Source organism: Fusarium phalaenopsidis (genome assembly GCF_050370095.1).
Source record: "Fusarium phalaenopsidis strain FUZ10S chromosome Unknown contig_32298, whole genome shotgun sequence".
In the NCBI taxonomy this organism is placed as follows: domain Eukaryota; kingdom Fungi; phylum Ascomycota; class Sordariomycetes; order Hypocreales; family Nectriaceae; genus Fusarium; species Fusarium phalaenopsidis.
The window spans coordinates 1,199,867-1,218,669 of NW_028145407.1; the positions used below are offsets into that span (position 1 = coordinate 1,199,867).

Here is an 18,803-nt window from a genome sequence, read left to right on the forward strand (position 1 = left end):
TCCTTCTGCGCGACGGGGGAGGTCCTAAAGACAAAAGAATTCGATGAATATCTCGAAAGTAAAAAGGTATCGATTCTCGACTCGTATGTAGAAGACGCAGGTATTAGAGAAGGAGGGAGCCTCGCGGTTTGAAGGGAGCAAGATACCCTGGTATCCACGTATACGTAATTGGCCGCCCGTGATGCCAGGTCAGCAGCGGCGGCAGGAGAAACCGTAGGCTCCTGCCTTGCCATTGGCTGGTCGATCGCGCCAGTCGTCCCGATAACGATAAGCCCCAGGTACCATGGTTAGCATGGCGCATCATTCGCGATGCGAAATTCATCTTTATAGCTTCATCGACGGCAGATCATCCTCTTGACTTGGTAGTTTTGGATTAACGCAACGATGGGTAAAGGAACAGACAAGCTATATGTGAGCGCTTTCATCATCTCATTTCAATAGTTGCATTCGCTAACTCCAATTGCACTCCAGATCACCCATTCAGAATGGTCTTCTTCTGACGCCTTCTCCGCCAGCGTCGGTGCTGGAGCCTCCTCTCGCAACCAACACAGCAACGCCTCCTTCCGTCGCCTCCCCTTCAACTTTTGCGCCGCCAGCCTTCAGCCCTTCAAGAACCCCGTGTGCACACCCGACGGTACCATCTTCGATGTTGAGGTCATCGGCGCCTGGCTCGACAAGCACCCCAACCAGAACCCCGTCAACGGCGAGCCCCTGCAGAAGAAGGACCTGATCCGTCTCAACTTCGCTCGAAACTCGGAGTCAGACTCGCTCGGAGCTGGTCTCAGCGATGGAAAGGGCGACCTGATCGACCCCGTCACATACAAGGTCTTTACCGACAACACACACATCGTCGCGATCCGTCATGACACTTCCGCCAACGTCTTTGCTTGGGATACGGTCGAGCGCATGAACATCAAGGCCAAGATGTGGGTTGACCTTGTGAGCGACGAGGAGTTTACACGCGCCGACATTATCACCCTCCAAGACCCTCAGAACGCGGCCAGTCGTAACTTGGACCAATTCAAGTACCTGAAGGATGGCCACGAGGCGCAACTCACCAAGGACCAAGAGGAGGAACGAAAGGCCGGAAACATCAACTCCAACGCACTAGGAAGCATGGGCGACAAGGTCTTGCGCGCAAAGGCGGCGGTGGACAAGGCGCGCAAGGCCCGAGAGCAAGGTGGCGATGTTAACCGCAGCTCAACAGCTCTGTCCAAGCCCGCTGCTGCTACAACTACCGCTGTTAGGCAGAATATGATCAAGGACAAGAAGTTGGCAGCCAACTCGGCTGCTTATACCACGGGAAAGGCCGCCGCCAGCTTCACAAGCACAGGGCTAACGCCTGAAACGAGTGGCGAGAGGGCTCTACTGACGGATGAAGAGTACATGCTCAAGCCGAAGCGTGTCAAGACGACAGGTTATGCCAGAATAGAAACCAACTTGGGCGACCTCACCATCGAGCTGTATCCAGAGTTTGCGCCCAAGGCTGTATGGAACTTTATCAAGTTGTCGCAGACGGGCTTTTACAAGGGCGTGGCCTTTCATCGAAACATCCCCAACTTTATGATTCAGGGCGGCGATCCGTCAGGGACAGGTCGAGGAGGACAAAGTATCTGGAACAAGTACTTTGATGACGAGTTTGAGGGTCCCCATACTCATAACGCTCGAGGAACAAGTGAGTATACCCATTAGCTTGTCTCTTGCATGAAGCTAACGCAGTCTCTAGTCTCAATGGCCAACAAGGGCAAAAACACAAACTCGAGCCAATTCTTCATTACATACAAGCCGACACCTCATCTGGACCGCAAACACACCGTCTTTGGCCGCGTGGTCGCCAATCTCGATGTCCTCTCCAAGATGGAGGATGTTCCTACTGACGGTTCTAACCGACCCCTCAACAAGATCGTCATCAAGGACATTGTCGTCTTTCACGACCCATTCGCCGAGTTCCAAACGCAAAAGAAGGAGCAGGAGCGTCAGACTAAGGAACAGGAGGAGATCCGCTTAAGGGGAGGCACTGATGACGATAAGACGACCTGGACCGGCAAGCGGATACGGAACGATGGAACTATCGAGTCTACCGGCGCCAAAGAGAGTGTTGGGAAGTATCTCCAGGCCGCGGTACAGCAAAACACATCAACAGCAAACGAGGCAGACCTGGACGATGTTGATACATGGGAGGAGCCTGCACGCAAAAAGGTCAAGGGGAGAGGCTTCGGAAACTTTGACAACTGGTAAACAAGGACATCGACACCCATTCTTTCAAGGATTTGCATTATATTGTCTTTAAAAACTCTAGTATGTCTGTCCAAAGTCTTCTCATCTTTCAGAGATTGTTGCTAAAGGGACAGGGCGACGGCGTATAGTGTGAATACCCAACGTCCGGTCGCATATGTTCGTGTGACAACAATACGAAACTATAGAACATAATAGGCAGGGTCGTTGATTATGGGTGTGCCGAGCTGATAGGCTGTGTAATGGATGGCAAGTCAAACCATGGCAGGTAGGGCTCCGATTTCGACAGCTGGAAGCTCATCCAACAGCGCCGTGCTGATCGTAGGTGGCGCAACCTTCTCCTGTAACAGTCCTGCGACGACTCGTGCCTGCTCGAGGGCGGTCTCCTTGTGGATGACTTGCAGTCTATCGATGGCGTACTGTCTCGTCTCAGGGGTGCAGGCCGACGACATGCCAACGACGTATAAGGGCCAGACAATAGTGTGGTTGGCCCCTGCGAGGCTCATGAAACGCTCTGCATTATCGCTCTGAGCTTTGGACCGTGTCGGATCGAATAGCGGTAGACACCCCGTGGCGCCGGTCGTCGGCTCTGATTTGGACCTGGCTCGCGCTTCATGTGTAACGGGGGCAAGTCGAGCACAGCAGATCTGCTTCTTCGCAGGAACTGCCACCGCATCCCCTTCTCCCCCGAGATTATGCACATCCCGAATGCTAACAACGCCGAGATGTTGAGGAACGCTGGCTACAATCGCCTTTCCAAGCATGTCCAGCAGTGTGATCGATTTGGCAAGCGATTTGCGATGGCAATCTGAGAGCGCGTATAAATCATCTTCTCTGATGGCTAAGCAGAGCTGCTCGATCATGGTTTCGGCCAGAAGTATCCGTATACCCCGGGCAACGTTCCATGTGGTAGATTGAATAAGTCCCTGATAGACATGACATGTCTCTCCGAGGACTCGAGCATCCGGTTGCGTCAGCTGGACATGATGGTACTTCCACGATTCCGGTAGGTTGGAGAAAATGGAAGCGAGTCCTTCATCGGCGCTAGATACTTTGTCCACGATCTCGTCGAGAGTTGCGAGCTTGCCTGTCTTGATATCGTACCGAACCTGCAGTGCCCTGTAGATGGGTTCTGCGACCAGCCACGCCGGTCCGCCGGATTGATATACAGGGGGAATCTCTCGCCGGAGGTCTATCAAAGTCTGCGGCATTGGAAGACCACTCTGAATGCAGCTGATGAGAACAGTATGGCAAAGCATGAGGAACATGCGAACACCTGCTTTGGTTTGAAACTGCCCAGGGCCTCTCATGCGTGCCAGGGCAGCAGCACCACTTACATGATCCTGCCATGCTCGCATCGTATGCGGGCTATATCCAGAGATGAACTCATAGGTACCAAGGATCAAGACAGCCAGCATGGTAGTGTCTTTTACCGCCTCAACTGGGTCGCGAAGGGCGTCGTGAGTTAGCTTGAGGGCAATGGCATAGCTCTGCTGGGCTCGGGTCCTAGTCTCGGAACAACCAGTGACTTGAGATAGCCCTACGAGACCAACAGCTGTCATGCTGACAGTCACTGGATCGACTCGAGCTTGGTTCGAGTCTGGGGGCTTCCATACGTCGTACATGAAGGCATAATTCTGAGACCAGCCATAATCCGCCGTCACGTAGCGAGAAAAGAAGAAGGCAGTTCCCTGTTCTTGAAGCTCAGAGGACAAAGCGTCACCCAAGAGGGCTTGATCCGAAGAACGGCCATTGCCATCATCCAGACTCTCAGTTGAAGACTCGGAGGCTGATGGACTAGGATTGTTTGTCAGCGCTGAGAGGACCGGAGCCCGACACCGGGTGGTAGATTTCCGGGATCGCTTTGTCGGAGCCTTGGAAGCGGGAGCGGACGCAGGGCCGGAAAGGGAACCTGATTCGGACACAAAAACTGGGGATGACTTGGACAAGGATTTGGTGGAGGACAGGGGTATCGGAGATGTCGACGTTTGACTTTGGGCGGTGGGCTGTGTCTTTTTCCCAGCAACTGGTCGAGAACGTGTCTTGGCGGCCTTGTTGATAACATGAGAGCTCTCATCTCGGAACATGAGGTCGACGAGGTTGCGGTAGCCCGGGCAGGCCTGATTTCGCTTCTCGCATTGCCCACAGGAGGGTTCTTTCTGGTCACACTTGATAGAGAGAATTCTCATGTTAGCACGGACGTGGGCCAGCGGGTTGTGAGAGAAATGCAACTCCGGAGGTAGGGAATCAACTGGGCAGCGATGGTGGGCTAACTCACGCGGATCTTGCGGAGGCGGCAGTTTGAACAGCCCCCTGAGGGCTTCCCGCAGTAAACCATGGCGACAGACAAACGAGGCGTCGCCTCGCGGGGCAGCTGAGATCGGATGGGTGAGAAAAGCAAGACTGACTAGTATTTGCAAGGCCGAGTCTCGGGGGGTAGCAAAAGACGGAGGGAAGAGGCTCTGTCAAGTCTGTAGCATGATGGACGTTGATTGGTGGTGGTTGGTTGTCTAGACCTCTGCTTGCTGTATATTTTCCTTGTCTCAGGTCTGCAAGCCTGAAAGCGGTAACAGTGAGGACCAACGAGTTCCTAGTTGGGGATAAACGACGAGAAAAGCAGGCTGTCAGCCAGGGTGTTCGGCGTGGTGGATGTGGGAAAGGAAGTTCCAGAAGACGGTGTAGACCGCGAAGTGCTATAACATGGCATAGACCATATCCAGGCTTAATTCGTCAATCGTCAAAAGAGCTCAACGAGAGTGAAGAAATCGAATGACGAGAGTTGGCGTTCATGGGTTGACGGTTAAAAGATGGGAAGTGATGAATAAGATTAAGTACTTGCACAAAGAGCCAGCCCTGTAAGGACAGAACAAAAAGCCCCAGGGCTGTCTGTCTGTCCTAAGACGATCAGATGTGCCATGGATGTGGTGCAACTTTGTTGGTTGTGCAGCAAGGCGCAAGCATGGCTGTGCGGACGACTTCACTCATGGCCATGCATTAGAAAGCTAGCAGCAGCCCAATCCACGGTCCTTGATCAACAGCAGGGGTCCACCTCGATAGGAAACAGAAACCTAGCGCCGTTGAAAAAGGTCCATGAGCTGAATCAAAGGCAAGTTCCGCAGCACCCGTTGTACCCGCCCTGGTCGGCCGACGAGAAACAAAGCAGCCGAAGGACGCAGCCCTACGCTACGTTGCAGATACATAAGTAAATTAGTTAGATTGAGAGGGGGGCTAGGACACGCACTCTGCCATCTGAGCCAGCTCCTCGGAGGAGAAGGAAGAGGAGCAGAACCCTTGCTGCGGGACTGATGGGTCCTGCCTGGCCTGGCCTGCTCCAATGGATAGCTGTCAAGACACGGAGGAATCGCCATATACCGAAGGCACCCCGGCAGTGGTTGGACGAGATGGGCCCATAACCCCAAGTTTGACTCGGGCCGTGATCTACGCAGCCTCTGTTTGTTGGTTGTGATGGAGGAGGAGAGCCTTGAAGGAAGAGGAAGAGGCGGTGCTTCATTGTGTGGAAGGATGGGAAGGCGTCTCCCCCGTCTTTGGACCTGCCTAGTTTAATGCAGCTCAACGGCGGCCATGTGCCGAAACAGCCCAACAGAAATGGCTTCAGACCCGAGACTACGGGAAATACGGAATACGGATATAAGCCTTGTCGAAACGTTGCTAGTAATGGGCGGTGGTGCACGTTTCAAACATTATGTAAATCATTGTGGCTGTATCTGGGTCTATAACGTTATCCAACAACATCCATTTCCTATCTCTCTGCCTGTCTTCACCTCCATTCTCTCTGTCTCCCACTATGTCCTCTCTCTATCCCCTTCACTTTGGCCCTCCAACAGTGATTGTCAACACCTTGGGCCTCTCGTCATTCAAGAACCCAGACTGATCAACTCCATCGGTGGCACCAACATCGTCATAAGGAAACGCATACCCCCTCCCCTCGATCGTCACCTCATGACAAACTCGAGAGTAGTGGTTTGACCTTACACTCTCATCTGCGTAGTAACCCTCCACCCGCTCCCCCTCCGGCTGCCGGCCGTTGCGGGCCAGCGTCCCCCGGTTGAGCGCCGCCGCGAGCCGGGCCCCGACATTGAGCTGCGCCGCCGACACTCCCTCCCCGGCGGCAAACGGCCCCGTGCTGCAAGACAGAATGTCCCGCGTTGACGGCTTGGAGAAAGAAAAGGTCAACTTGTCCTTGCCCACATTGCTAAACACCAGCTTGCCGTCACGAACGCGACCCTTGACGTCTCCCCAGTCGAACTGTGTGTTGATCACTAGATCTTCCTTTTCGTATCGGGCCCATGCTGCGTCCACCGCGGGAGCAAAGTAACCCTCCAACAGACCCGGGTGAAGCTCCCTCCCTGCGTTGGGGCTCAAGGTTCGTATGTTCTTCCCAGCCTTTGACTTGACGATGAGCTTCTCCCAGCCCGCGCCGTCCTTTGCGGCCTGGCGCTGCAGGCCGGCGCACACATCTTCAAGACCCTTCTTTGGCATGCCCGGGATTTGTGTGACCTTTCCGGCCTCGTTCTCGAGCTTCAGCGCAATCGGGAGGCTCACAAAATCGACATATGACACATTGACGAACAACTGGAAATCATTGAAGGTAAACTCGCAGAAGCCCCAGTCGGCATCAAAGTTGGGATCGGTCGGGTTCATCACCGACGGCTCCACTATAGCCGGCCCAGGGTTGAGCAGGAATGTCAGCGGTTTGCCTTTGCAGAACCAGATCCGGGCCCCATACATGCGCGGGATCCGGATCTTGCGCCGCGACCCGGGTCCGCCGATCGGGATCCCATGGTCCGCTCCGACGGGCTGCAGGATCTCGGAGGGTGACGCAGGTTGGTGCAACGTCTGACCGTCGGCGAGGAGCACAGCGACGCCTTTGTCATTTCGGCCCGTGATGTGTGCAAAGAGTGCCGGTGAGTCAGTTTGGTTCTCAAGAACAATGTCTAAAAATTCTGGAGAGGGCATGGTAGGCGAATTGCTATCCAACTTCTATGAGCTGGAGATAGTAGATGGATCCGGGTACCTGACAAGTGTCTGGGAATGCGATGAACTCGCTACCAACAAATCGTCCCCTCACCACCTTTATACCCATTCCATCCATGGACCTGGAAACCCCTCCTTCTTGACCCTGTCCAGCTGTCTGCCCTGGTCTAGGCCCAGTTTTGTTGGACACCAAGTCGTTCAGCTCCTGCGGCCTGTTTCAACTACGTCAGCTGCCACTGGTTCCAAGTTTTCCCTTACATTAGATCCATATAGCTCAGCCAGCCTCAGCACCTCAATTCTAAGACAAGCTGAATGTGTGGCGTTGAACATAGGCAGGCTCGGCTAATACTCTTGTCTCGGAGATTTAGGTTTGGGCTTGACATGTTTCTCTCAATTGCAAACTACTCTCTACAACTTGCTTCAAAGCCACCTATCCCCTTCAACCCGATTCTTGAACAACCCTTGCCGCTTTCTCATAGTAGATGCCAACCGGCTTTCAGAGAGAGAAAAATACAGATGCTTACAGAAGCCAGCACAATATCTCTTTCAATCGTAGCTCCTCGAATTCCGTGGCTTGAAGCATTGTTTTCATCTTGCCTATCCTTTTTATCTGAGGTCTCGTCGTCAATAAAGAAGCGTCCACCAGACGAAGCATTCTGCTCCGTCACGTCAGGAACTGCGCATACTGTCGAGCTTTTTGTTTTTAATCCCAAACATTTTTGTCTCGAACCCTCCTGGTGTTCGGGTTCTGATGAGTTAAAGTAGGCCTTGACATAACTGACGGTGACTGTTGCGTCCTCGGTTGGCGGCCCCCCTGACCACCATTGATTGCCATTGCTCCAATGCTGAAGAATGAGATGACCACCAGCCGATGGCATATTCCCCCCCTCCATCCGAGCGAGAAGTTTACTGTCAGCGTAGAACAGAACCCGGTTTGGTGTGTAGTCGAATCGGTACTCGTGAAAGGCATCCGTTGGGTCGAAATCCAAGTTGACTCTCTTGTAAGTTCCAGTTTTACTAGCATCATACCCACCCTCTAACGACTGCTTCGACTGCACTACGAGGTTGACGGGATAGATGCCCTTGTCATGGTCAAACTCCCTTGAAAGGAACTCGATGTCAATCTCTTGGGTGTCGTTGAAATACTAGTTCCCGTCAGCTGCAAATGCCCATCCCTAGGATCGGGTCAACTCTACCCAGAAGAACGCAGCACATGTTCCGTTGGTCGGCGTCAACTTCATACCAGCCCGGAATGACCCCCAGTGAAGGTCTTGTCTCTCGGTGTCTAGTTCACTCCCTGAGATGGCGCCATGGTCATCGATGACACTACCCACAAGGAGGTGGAGGCCAGCTTCTTCGTCCTGTCGACCTTTCATTTCTGTTATGCGAGTTCGAATATTCTCGGGCTTGAAAGCCTTGCCGTAATCGCCTCGGCCATCCTCGGCAGAGACAGTAAACTGTTGCCGCACCCAGTCGTTGTTCTGTGAGATGGTAGGGAGGCGAGTGAAGTCGGTCTCCAGGTAGTCTGTGAAGAAGATGGGTTGCTGGTTGTCGAGATCTACAATTGAATATGCACACTCGCAGATGCCGGAGACGAGTTGACTCGCTGCAACAAGAAGGATCGTTGGATACCACATCGTGAGTGGGCACAGGAATGACAAACAAAGATCAAGAGGGTCTAGTCAATCCGAAGGCAGAGGCTGGCGCTGGCCTTTTGTCAAAATTGAATCCCTCTCAGAGTTAGAAGTTGAAAGCAAAGAGGGTTCCAGTCATGGACTTGAAGAGAGGAGCAAGACATGAATCCCGGGCTGCCAAGGAGGGCAACTTCCTGTGAGGTTGAGCGACTTGAGGTAAGCCTACTCACTTCTAGGCCTGGGTAGTACCTGCCTACACCAGAGCCTTCACGATTGGGAAGGGCATGTAAATTAGGGCCTTGATTAAAGGCAGGCAAGATCACCCGACCTTAGCTACCTTACCTATCTATAGTATTGTTGGAGGGCGGAGGTCTAGCAAACTGTGTTGCATAGAGGAGCTCTGTTCTCTCCAGCACTGCCGGAGCTTCACGACTAACTGAGATCGGCAAGTCCCTGTGTTATGCCATCTTCAGGCTGTCTGTTACTGCCCGCACGGCTACAACCTCCCTTTGGCACGCCTCGTCCTCATTGAACATAGCATTCCTACATCACAAGACAAATATCGAAGTGGTCATGTTTGACAGGTGCTGATTATTCAAGCAAACACTAATCATCTATGCCTACACGAGCGAATGGGCCAGCCTCCTCTCGACGGTGCGGTGCTGGGCGACCGGTCCCTGTCCATGGATACTCAGCTGTGTCCCAGTCCATGCCGCTCTCGCTGCACATGGTCGCAAAACAAAAGCAATCTGTATATCGAACAAGGTATCTGAAAGACAAGGCAAGAAAAGGAAAAGGAAAAAAAGATGAAAAGGTAAAAGGTTAACAGTGAAGAAGAGAAGAGAAGAGAGAATATCGTAGCCAAATCAAAGCAAGACCAGAGCAGAACTAAGCCTTCAGGTCGCGAGCCGAAAAAGAAAGACCAGCAGACATTAAAAACAATAAAGGTGCCTTAGCATATAGAACAGAGGAAGTAGAAGGCGACACCAGCCATTCTTGGACCAGCCAATCATCCTGCCATCGCAGTTCATTAGCATGCGCTGTCACTGCGCAAATGATCCAGTTCCCTCTGTCCGGGGCGCAAGCCCAATGTCAAAACCGTTTCCCGATCCCCGTCCTTGACCCCCGCCCGATTAATGCCGTTTGACCCTTTAAAATCATGCTGAGGAAAAGAGAGACGAAGAAAGGGCACCCAATGTGCCCACCAACAGACCTGCAATAGATTTTGGACATTGCGATTACCCGCCCTGTCTCGGGTATCGCCAAGGAGATAATGAAATAACCGTAGGAAATAGATGTGCAAGGAGAGATGACGAGTCCAACCCCCTCCTGAGCCCTTCGCGCCGGAAACGAGGAAGTCAGAGAGAACGATGAAAACCAAACCGGACCAGACCAGACCAGGCCAAATGAATAACAGAGAGGTATATGCGTAGGAGACAAGGAAAAGCCCAACCCAGCCATGGGCGTACAAAGGAAATGTCGTTTCAGTCATCGCCGATTAGTTTTAGTACACGCTGTCCTCGTCCGCCCCCTGGGAGGTCATAGACGGGGTGCTGACATTCGAGGAAGCTTCAGGGTCGTCGACATAGCCAACGAGGGCCTGAGAATGCAATTTGAAAGACTCGCCCATAAGTCGTGTAATACTGCAAAAGACGTTAGCACTTAGACAGTCACAAATATTGATAACGAACGGACTTACCCCCAAACAACAACTTCGTCAAGTATGGAGCCCCAAAGTCGTGCCACAACTGCACTCAGTTGAGACATGTAGTTCTCATCAATCTCCTTGATCAAGAGCTGACGAATCTTGTTGTACATGGCCAGTTCCTCCTGGGTCGCGGGCTCCTCGTCATGTTCCAGGCGATACAGCCACAACGACAGGATGATCATCAGATCCATCCCGCAGAGCGCGTGCTCCACACTCCAGTTGGTCGGCGATACACGCGCGATCCATCGAACTCCTTGGGAGACGACTGTTTCGAGGCAGTTGTAGCACTCCTCGATGACCTTGATCATCTCACTCGAACGCTTCACGCGATCCCGAGCGTGCGTCATGGCTGCGGCAACCTCATAGGGGTCATGGTAGCGCAGTGCCTCTTGCACCGCCTTCAAGTCAACTTCGAGACGGGCGCGGGCGTTGCGGTACATGGCCCTAGCGTTGAAGATCAAGGGATGGCCCTTGTGGGGGGCGCTGATGGGAACCGGGAAGGCCTCAGGTTCGCACTTGTCGACAGACTTCTCCCAAGTCTCCAGTGCGAGTCGCAGCTTGTACTCGGTAACCACGTCTTGAAGGGCCTCGGGGCTGCGCTTGTGGTACCAAACCTCGAGGAAGAGAGCATTGATCATGACGCGTGTTCCGAATGTGCTGTATCGGAGAGTCTCGCCCTGGAAGAGGTTGTCGTGTGCCTCCATAAAGGTCACAGTAGTCGACGCCTTGAGGTGTTCTTGCCATGTCGCCTCGTCTGAAACCTGCAAGTTCCACAGCGTCTCAGTAGAGGGAAGTTGAAGGTCCTCGAACTCGCTGAAGCTGATGGCTGGGGTGTGGTTGTAGGTCAGAGTTAGCAGACCAAAGAAGATGTAGACGGCGTAGTATGTACGACGGCAACCCTCGTCCTCAACCCACTCAGCGCGAGTTGGCTTGGCTGTACCGCGAGCTTCCTGGCGAAGCTTGAGCTCATACCTGTTGCCAGCAACCATGTTGGCAAGGAGACTCTTAATTGAGCACGTCCATTCAAGACCCTTGGGGTCACCACTCCAGCTGGCGAACACCATATTCAAGAGATTGCTCTGCATGGTCCACAGAGGGCACTTGCGAGAGCTGAAGTTCTCCTTGCTCTGAAGGAACTGGTTAACAAGAACCTTGGAGCCGATGTGTAGCATGTAAGCCTGCTCTTGGTCAAAGGCGTAGAGGGCGCCGATGCTGAGGACTGCCAATAACAATGGTGGAGAGACCTTGGTAGGGTGGAAAGAAGCGGGGTGTAGGAATGGCAGGTGGTGATGGAAGAGACCGAAATAAGTCGACAGATAACGGTTCAAGGAGCCCAGGCCAGGAAGACGGAAACCCTCGGGAATGGCGTGCTCGCTGTCAGCGCTGCGAATGTGATCCAAAATTGCGTTCCGTTCGTCATCTCCCATCACTTCGGGTGCCTTGTAACCGGACTTTGATGACTCTGAGACCCAGGGAGAAGGAGGGCCCGCGGCGGAGTTTGGTAATGAGTTGATCATTGACTGAAGTGCTGGCACAAGGCCGTTGCAGTTCTGTCCGCCGATGGGAGGAAGCTGGTTGGAGTTAGGTTGCAAGGTGGTTCCGCTGGCGAAAGATTGCTGGGATTCGAAGGATCCAGAAGTGCTTGAAGTGATAGAGTGCGCCTTGGGCTCGGTCACTGATTGGGACATGAAGCCGTCCCACTGAACCTGGGGCAATGCGATGGCGCCAGATGGGTATGTCACTGTGGACTCCATGACTGAGGAGCTGTGTGGGGAGTATGCCATGGACGGGCTATCCTCGTAGGAATGATCTTCGCGCATCGCCGCAGTGGCCTTGTGGTGTAGGTCTGCCACGAGCATGGCGGCGGCCTCTACATCAAAGATACTGTCGGCGCCGGATTCCATCTGCTCTAGCGTCGAACTGTCGATGGCGATGGATGACTTTGCTGGTGTGCCGATAGCTCGAGTCTTGGGGCCGGCTCGGCGTTTGCCATCGCTGTGAAGGGGAATGCCGCCATCCTTGGCGTGGACAGTACGGTCGTGTCTCAGAAGAAGGTCGCGACGAACAAAGGTACTCCGGCACTTCATGCACTTAAAAGGACGCTCCTTGGTATCTACGGTATGGTTAGCGGATGGATGAGCGAGATAGTGTGAAGGAGGGGACGTGGGGTGATGGCTGGTACGAGGGGCGAGAGGGGGTGGCACATACGTGATCGTTCATGGCGACTGCGGTGCTCGCTCCTGCTAAAGGCCCGGTTGCAGAACTGGCACTTGTATTTGCGCTCGGGTGCCAGCGAGGCCTTTCGCGAGGACGCTGTCGAGGCCGCGGGGGGCGGGAGGACTGCTACGCTTGCACCGGGCATCTCGACGAAGTCAAGTCGCGTTTCCGTGGGTGGATGGCGACACAGGACGACGGCAAAGTTGCGCTCGGAAATCGGGCAATTAGGCTGGGCCCGACAGCACGATGGTTGAATATCGTCTGGTTCGTAGGTTGTTGCTCTCGCTCTCGCTCTCGACTGCTAGCTCCTCGCTTGCGCGGCGCTCCCGTGGGGTTTAAAGGGTGACTGCGGTGGACTCGAGCGTAATGATGGTCATTGGATATGATTGTATGTTGATCATGGAAAGGCGGGATTGTGTGGGTGGTATATATCTGAGGGCTCTGGATGGCCTTGTCGAAGCTGTACACCGGTCGGATGAGACGGGCGGATTGGTGCGTGATGATTGTTGAGAGGTGAGGTGGTGATGGGGGGATGTAAGAAGGAGGGAAGAAAAGCGAGGAGAAGGCGCAGAATACTTAGAGGGGCGGACGGGAAAGAGAGGGGGGAGAAATCCGGAGGGGAGAGTGACCCGGGAGTTGGGGGGCACTTATTTTCTGGGTGGGGAGGGGAGGAGGGGAACTTGGAAAACCAAGAAGAGGAAACCGCGAGGGAGGAAGAAGCGACCCAGGGAGGGAGAGAGGAGGGGTGGCTGAGAGCCACTTGCTGAGGCTGGGCACTCGTGCCAGCACAGCGAGCGCACAACTGGACTGGACAGCACAAAGCAACACCGAGCACCCCGCCAGACACCATCCATGGATGCTCGTCCAGATGGATGGCATGCCGCCCGCGTTGACCTGGGCTAGTGAGCACAGCACAAATGCAGCGCTATGCAGCAGCACCCTTCAGCGCGCAATCAGCAGTGCCAGGCCGGCTGGCCCCTCCCTACCCCCCTGTAAGACCGGGCCCTTTGCCCTCTGGGGCGGAACGCAGCAAACGAGTGCGCTGCGCTGGACTGCGACCAGATGGATCCACTGACACAGCAGCGGGGCCATTTCAGTGGAGGGGCGACGAGGGGCACCATTGCCGGTCCCTCTCAAGCCCTCAGCCTCTAAGCCCTTTACGGACGTAGCGAGCAGCGTCTCAGCTTGTGGGCAAGGCGGACGAGTGACGAGGGTGAAAATTCTGTCAGGAGAACCTGGCCTGAGAGCGGCCAACAGGCCCCGTCAATTAAAGCAGCACTGGCCGTTGGCCGAGACACGACGGCCGGCACGCGAGGTACGACAATTCGAGGTACGAGACACAAGTACATGCTCCCTCCCCTTCAGAGGTACTCTTGGGCATCGAGAGAGGCAGCAGATACTTGCAGTCAGCACTCTGCTCCTGCTTGAGAGTTCCTGCACCCGGCACAAGCCCTGACTCCGCCTTTTTTGCTTTCTTTGCGATTTCTTTCCTCCTTCAGTGGACACGATGGAGACCATGCCCGCCGATGAGGGTCCGGACGGGGAAGCGGTTTTGCTTGTTCTTGCAGGCCCTAACGCAAAGTTGCAGGCGCCGTCCCATTCGCAAAATCGTCGGTCAAGGGCAAAATGTCGACTCTCTGCGAATCTTTGAGTCGGTGACGGCCAGCAAAAGTCGGAGTCAATGTCGGTGTCGAGACACCTGGCCGGACGGACAGGGAACGGCTCTCCACCGTGATCCGTCGAGTCCGCCTTAAAGGCTGGCGGTCCGAGGCCCACGGCCCACAAATCCACGGTCCAGAGAGTCCACGGGGACGAGAGAAGCCGGGGCTCATGGCAAGGGCAACCAGGAGACCAGGGGGTGCGCGAGGCCACGAAACAACCAGCGAGCAGTCAGCAATGAGGCAGGGGTGTGAGCCAAACCAAGGAGCGTGGAGGACCAGAGGGCAAGGAACGAGGCACGAGACACCGCACATAATCGTTGGCCACCACGATGACACAGCAAGAGGCGAGACGAGAACCAGTATCCTGCCGCCGCGCATCGGCCCAGAATCCAGAAGCAGCCAGATCTTGGGAACGTGATCGGAAAATCGTCAAATCTTCGAGGTCAGGCTTGTTGCGATCAGGCGGGGAAGCTCCAGAAAGCTCCAGCACTACATCACCGGGCCTGTCTGGTGAGGGGAGCTTCTGTTCTTGCTCTGGCCTTGCAACCTCGCTGTGCGGCCTCGACCTCCCAGCACTGCTCTCCTCCCTCCTCCACCACCAGCGCAATTCAGGTGTAGCGTCATGACACGGCCGCCTGTCAAGAGATCCCGTTCCCAGAGCACCGGCGCAAGGCCTTGGATCATGACCAGTCGTGAGCGCGCCTTGCATCCCGCGGCCCACTTGATGCGAATCTCCCCGGTCAAGCACGTCTATCCTGGTGGGGACGGGCTACACGGGGAGACTGGTGAGACTGTCCGGCCGGCCTCGCGTTGGGTCCCCCTGTCTGCCGGCACAATATGCACTGTACGCGTTCGCGGCTTGCGGCGTATCACTTGCGTCTACTGATGGAGCGCGCATAGTGTCAGGTTCCACATCGACACGGCTCGCCGCTTAGACCGACCTTGGGTCGCTTTAATCTCCAGAATCGGGGGTAATTTCATCGACCTTTTTATATCACCAGCCTATGGGTATATCACTGTGGATGGAACACTTGGACTTTTCAGCTTTTTCATGTGCCGTAGCCACCAAGGTTCAATCTATCAGTCCGTGGCACCCATGCATACTGTTCTGGAACATCGCTTCATCCAACCAAAGCAACGAAAACAGACACGGATGAGCCATGTCCCACGGGCCAGAGGAGGCCAAGTACAGATCATTTCCCCCCTGGGTGAACATTCTTTGCAATCCAGGGAGACACCAATCGCCCATTATCGGTCGTTCCGTTTCCCACAAGATAGGGGTTCTCGATGGAAATGATATCTCCCCGAGGGGAGCAAGGGATGAATCAAAGATTGCCAAAGAGACCAGAGTCTGGGTAGTGTGGCAAGCACTGGAGAGGTGCAAACGGGTCCCACAACGGGAAAATACATGTATGACTCCGTCATTGAAGCTGCCATGGCATGAACGATAAATCCAGCCCGCGGGATCGACAGGAGCAGAAGCGATCATTGACGGGTCCATTCCAGGACAATGGCACTCCTCCGTTCGGCCTCACTTCTGACCGACAAGCTGAGATACGGTGAGAGATGAGCTCCGTTTCTGCCGTATTTGCTGAGGGCTGCGTCTTGAGTGATCCATTCTCGTATCCACAACGCCAGGGGGCAAGCCACAGCGCAAGAGAACCAGAGGAATGGCAGCTTTGGTAACGCTGGTCGAGGAGTACAACCGAACGTCCATCTCAGTCGTCAGCTCCAGGGCGACGGATTGCGAGCTAGAAGGGTTCATCTCGCTGTGGAAGAATGGAAACCTGGGAGATGCGCTACTGGAGCCCCTCCAAGGCGTCCGGGCCCCTCGGATCTGCAACCTATTTGTCCTTCTATGCTGCCGTACCCCGCAACGGTCGGACGGCACTGGCGCCCGAAAGGATCCAACAGCGAAATCCACCCGGCGAGAAATGGAGGGGGATGTCGTCGTCTCGAGGAGGGAGGGCAATGAGGGGCTTCTATCCATCTGCAGTGAGATAACACCCGAGGGCCGAGCTTGTGGGGGAGCATGAAAACCACATGATTATGCCTGCACTGTTGACGATAAAGACGCGCATCAACGGGCGAGACGTTTATCTGTCCGCAACTGGTAATCGGAATTAGCTCCAGGAGAGCGGGCCGGGTCGGGACGGTGCATGCTGCGCTTCTTCCAACGGTATCATGAGTGTGTGAAGGTTTGGAAGGAGTTTGAAGCGACGCTCCAGGGCAAATTCCTCTCCGACCCTTGCGTTTGTAGAACCAAGGTTACGAACTCGCCTCGCTGGTTGACTTTTAGATGATCCACGCCAACGGGGCTAGTCCATCTTGATGCTATAGCGGGCGGGTCCGCGGCACTCTCCCGGAGTAGGGAGCCATGGTTTGGGGCGTGCTCCACGTGGTGTCAAGACGATGGATGGTGGAGTGCATTCACTGGCGTTCTTTTTCTCCTGCTCTTTTGATTTCTGTCTTTTTTGAGTTGCTGCTGTTTTCTCTCCAGCCTTCTCGTAATACCAACTCCTGGCCAAGCGTAAAGCGGTCAACGGGATGCAACCCTGGGATCCAAAGCTTATGCGCACAGCTGGGTTTTAATCGTACCGTGGCCTCAACAGTCTTGATCGAACTGCGCGTCCTGGACGAATTCGACGCACAATTGATCAGGGGAGCCACACCGGGAATGAGAGGAGGAAAGGGAAAACGACTGGCACAGTGTCAACACTGGGAGGTCAGGCTGGTTGGCCCTCCGATAGAGTGGGGGAAGCGGGTTACGAGACCACAACCTCAGGCAACCAGTCCGTCCAGAAAACGGGGAGATGAGTGCGAGATTGGGACCCAGCGGTCTCGACACGGAGCGCCTATCAGGAGATTAGCAGAGACAAGGCTGACAGCAACGTCCTCCCGTTAGGTGCTCGTTAGCGACTTGGTCGCCATGGCATTACGGCGTAAATTGCACCGTCCGCGGAAGCTTCCCGGTCATGGATCTATTGAGATGCTGACTCATCGCAGGGTCCGTCCGGATTGAGCAAGGAATCAGGAGAGCATGGACGTGGTGGTGGAGGGGCTGCGGGAATCGCACATCATCGCGATGAACGATGGGCACGTCAAGCAACAGCACGTCACTTGAGGCCGCTGGCTGGACAATGGACTTGTCGTTGCATTATCACTTGCAGTCTGCAGGTCACTCGCTCTGCGAATTATAAAGACCTGAGTAGCTCAAGAAGAAGAGAAGAAAGGCGAGCGATCGGCGGTCCTCTGCACCGCTCCCCCGCCTCCTTAATCATGGCCACCCGTGGTCTGTGTGTTTGAGGTTCCGAGCGCAAGCAATGACCTTGAGGTGCATACCATACCTCCCTCAGGGAGTTTGTAACTCTCTGATACCACCTCTGGTTGTAACTCCGCTGTCCCCTCTAATTTTCCGTTATCCTGGTAGCGAAGCGACCTCAAGCCGTCGGGACCGTGGTTCAGAAACAGCAAGTCTAATCTCGATAACAAGAAGAGACGAGCACTGACACCTGGTCGGTCTTGGAGCAATCGGAGTCTTGAAGTATTGATGTGCGCTTTGGGCTGACTGACGACGATTAGCTTTCCAGCTTCTTGGAGCCCGTCATATCTGGGTGATCCAACTGCCAGCGCAATGAAGCGTCACCACAAACTCCAAGCTGCTGATCCCTCACTCATACTTTTGTACGTAGTAAATTTGGAAACTCGACCGGTTACCAAAAAGAGTCCATCCAGGGACAGGAAAGGTTTCATCGGGGCGCGAGGTGGTAATTTTCCAGTGGAGAAATTCATGGAGTGGAGTGCTGAATGCCTCTGTCCCGTCGTGTCGTGTCGCTGAACCTGAGCTGGGCTGTTAGTGTCCATCCGCGCTGCTGGGTATGGATGGGTGTCCATAGGTAGATGCTGCGGAATAGAACCCCTCCTTAGTTTCTGATCGGGTCCGTTGCTCCCACATCAACTTCAACACTCGCAACAACAAGCTCCAACTCCCCTTTCCTGGCTCCGAGACGACGCACAACGGCCTGAGCAACCCCAGAGCTGTCCGCTTCGGATCTCCAGAGGCCAAGTCAATGCCTCTCCAGTAGGCCCTCCAGCAAATCGTCCTCTGCTCGCGGTAGCCTTGACTGGCCTTTCTCTGCCTCTTCTATACCGTCTTTTTGCAGCAGCGCCTTGACGACTACGGCCGACCTGCTCAGTCCATTCTGGTCTGGTCTCAGCCAACCGCCCGCCGCCGCCCTCCTCCTCTCAGCCCCTCGCCCACCACACGCATCCAGGCCTGATCCCAGTGTGGTCGCCCCTCTAACCCCCCCTGGATTCTCGTCCTCCTCTCTGTGCCTTCCAAGCGAGCCTGCG

The 18,803-nt window shown here is 54.7% G+C and overlaps 5 protein-coding genes across 5 annotated transcripts; 1 reads left to right on the forward strand and 4 right to left on the reverse strand.

The window, feature by feature from the left end:
- Positions 1–384: 384 nt before the first annotated feature.
- Positions 385–2,238, forward strand: LRP88_06950 (PPIL2 family peptidylprolyl isomerase; the record flags this gene model as incomplete). Its single annotated transcript, XM_083243487.1, has 3 exons — positions 385–411; positions 472–1,675; positions 1,727–2,238. The coding sequence occupies 3 exons, from the start codon at positions 385–387 to the stop codon at positions 2,236–2,238; spliced, it is 1,743 nt and encodes a 580-aa protein (XP_083100711.1).
- A 251-nt stretch (positions 2,239–2,489) lies between these two features.
- LRP88_06951 (Zn(II)2Cys6 transcription factor domain-containing protein) lies at positions 2,490–4,424 on the reverse strand (the record flags this gene model as incomplete). The annotated part of the gene is made up of 1 exon (XM_083243488.1): positions 2,490–4,424. One exon carries the CDS (start codon positions 4,422–4,424, stop codon positions 2,490–2,492), a length of 1,935 nt encoding a protein of 644 aa, XP_083100712.1.
- A 1,636-nt stretch (positions 4,425–6,060) lies between these two features.
- On the reverse strand, positions 6,061–7,212 carry LRP88_06952 (glycoside hydrolase family 64 protein; the record flags this gene model as incomplete). The annotated part of the gene is made up of 1 exon (XM_083243489.1): positions 6,061–7,212. The coding sequence occupies one exon, from the start codon at positions 7,210–7,212 to the stop codon at positions 6,061–6,063; it is 1,152 nt and encodes a 383-aa protein (XP_083100713.1).
- Positions 7,213–8,405: 1,193 nt separating this feature from the next.
- Positions 8,406–8,867, reverse strand: LRP88_06953 (concanavalin A-like lectin/glucanase domain-containing protein; the record flags this gene model as incomplete). Its single annotated transcript, XM_083243490.1, has 1 exon — positions 8,406–8,867. The coding sequence occupies one exon, from the start codon at positions 8,865–8,867 to the stop codon at positions 8,406–8,408; it is 462 nt and encodes a 153-aa protein (XP_083100714.1).
- A 1,501-nt stretch (positions 8,868–10,368) lies between these two features.
- On the reverse strand, positions 10,369–12,934 carry LRP88_06954 (uncharacterized protein; the record flags this gene model as incomplete). The annotated part of the gene is made up of 3 exons (XM_083243491.1): positions 10,369–10,507; positions 10,564–12,685; positions 12,781–12,934. 3 exons carry the CDS (start codon positions 12,932–12,934, stop codon positions 10,369–10,371), a joined length of 2,415 nt encoding a protein of 804 aa, XP_083100715.1.
- Between the last annotated feature and the right edge of the window lie 5,869 nt (positions 12,935–18,803).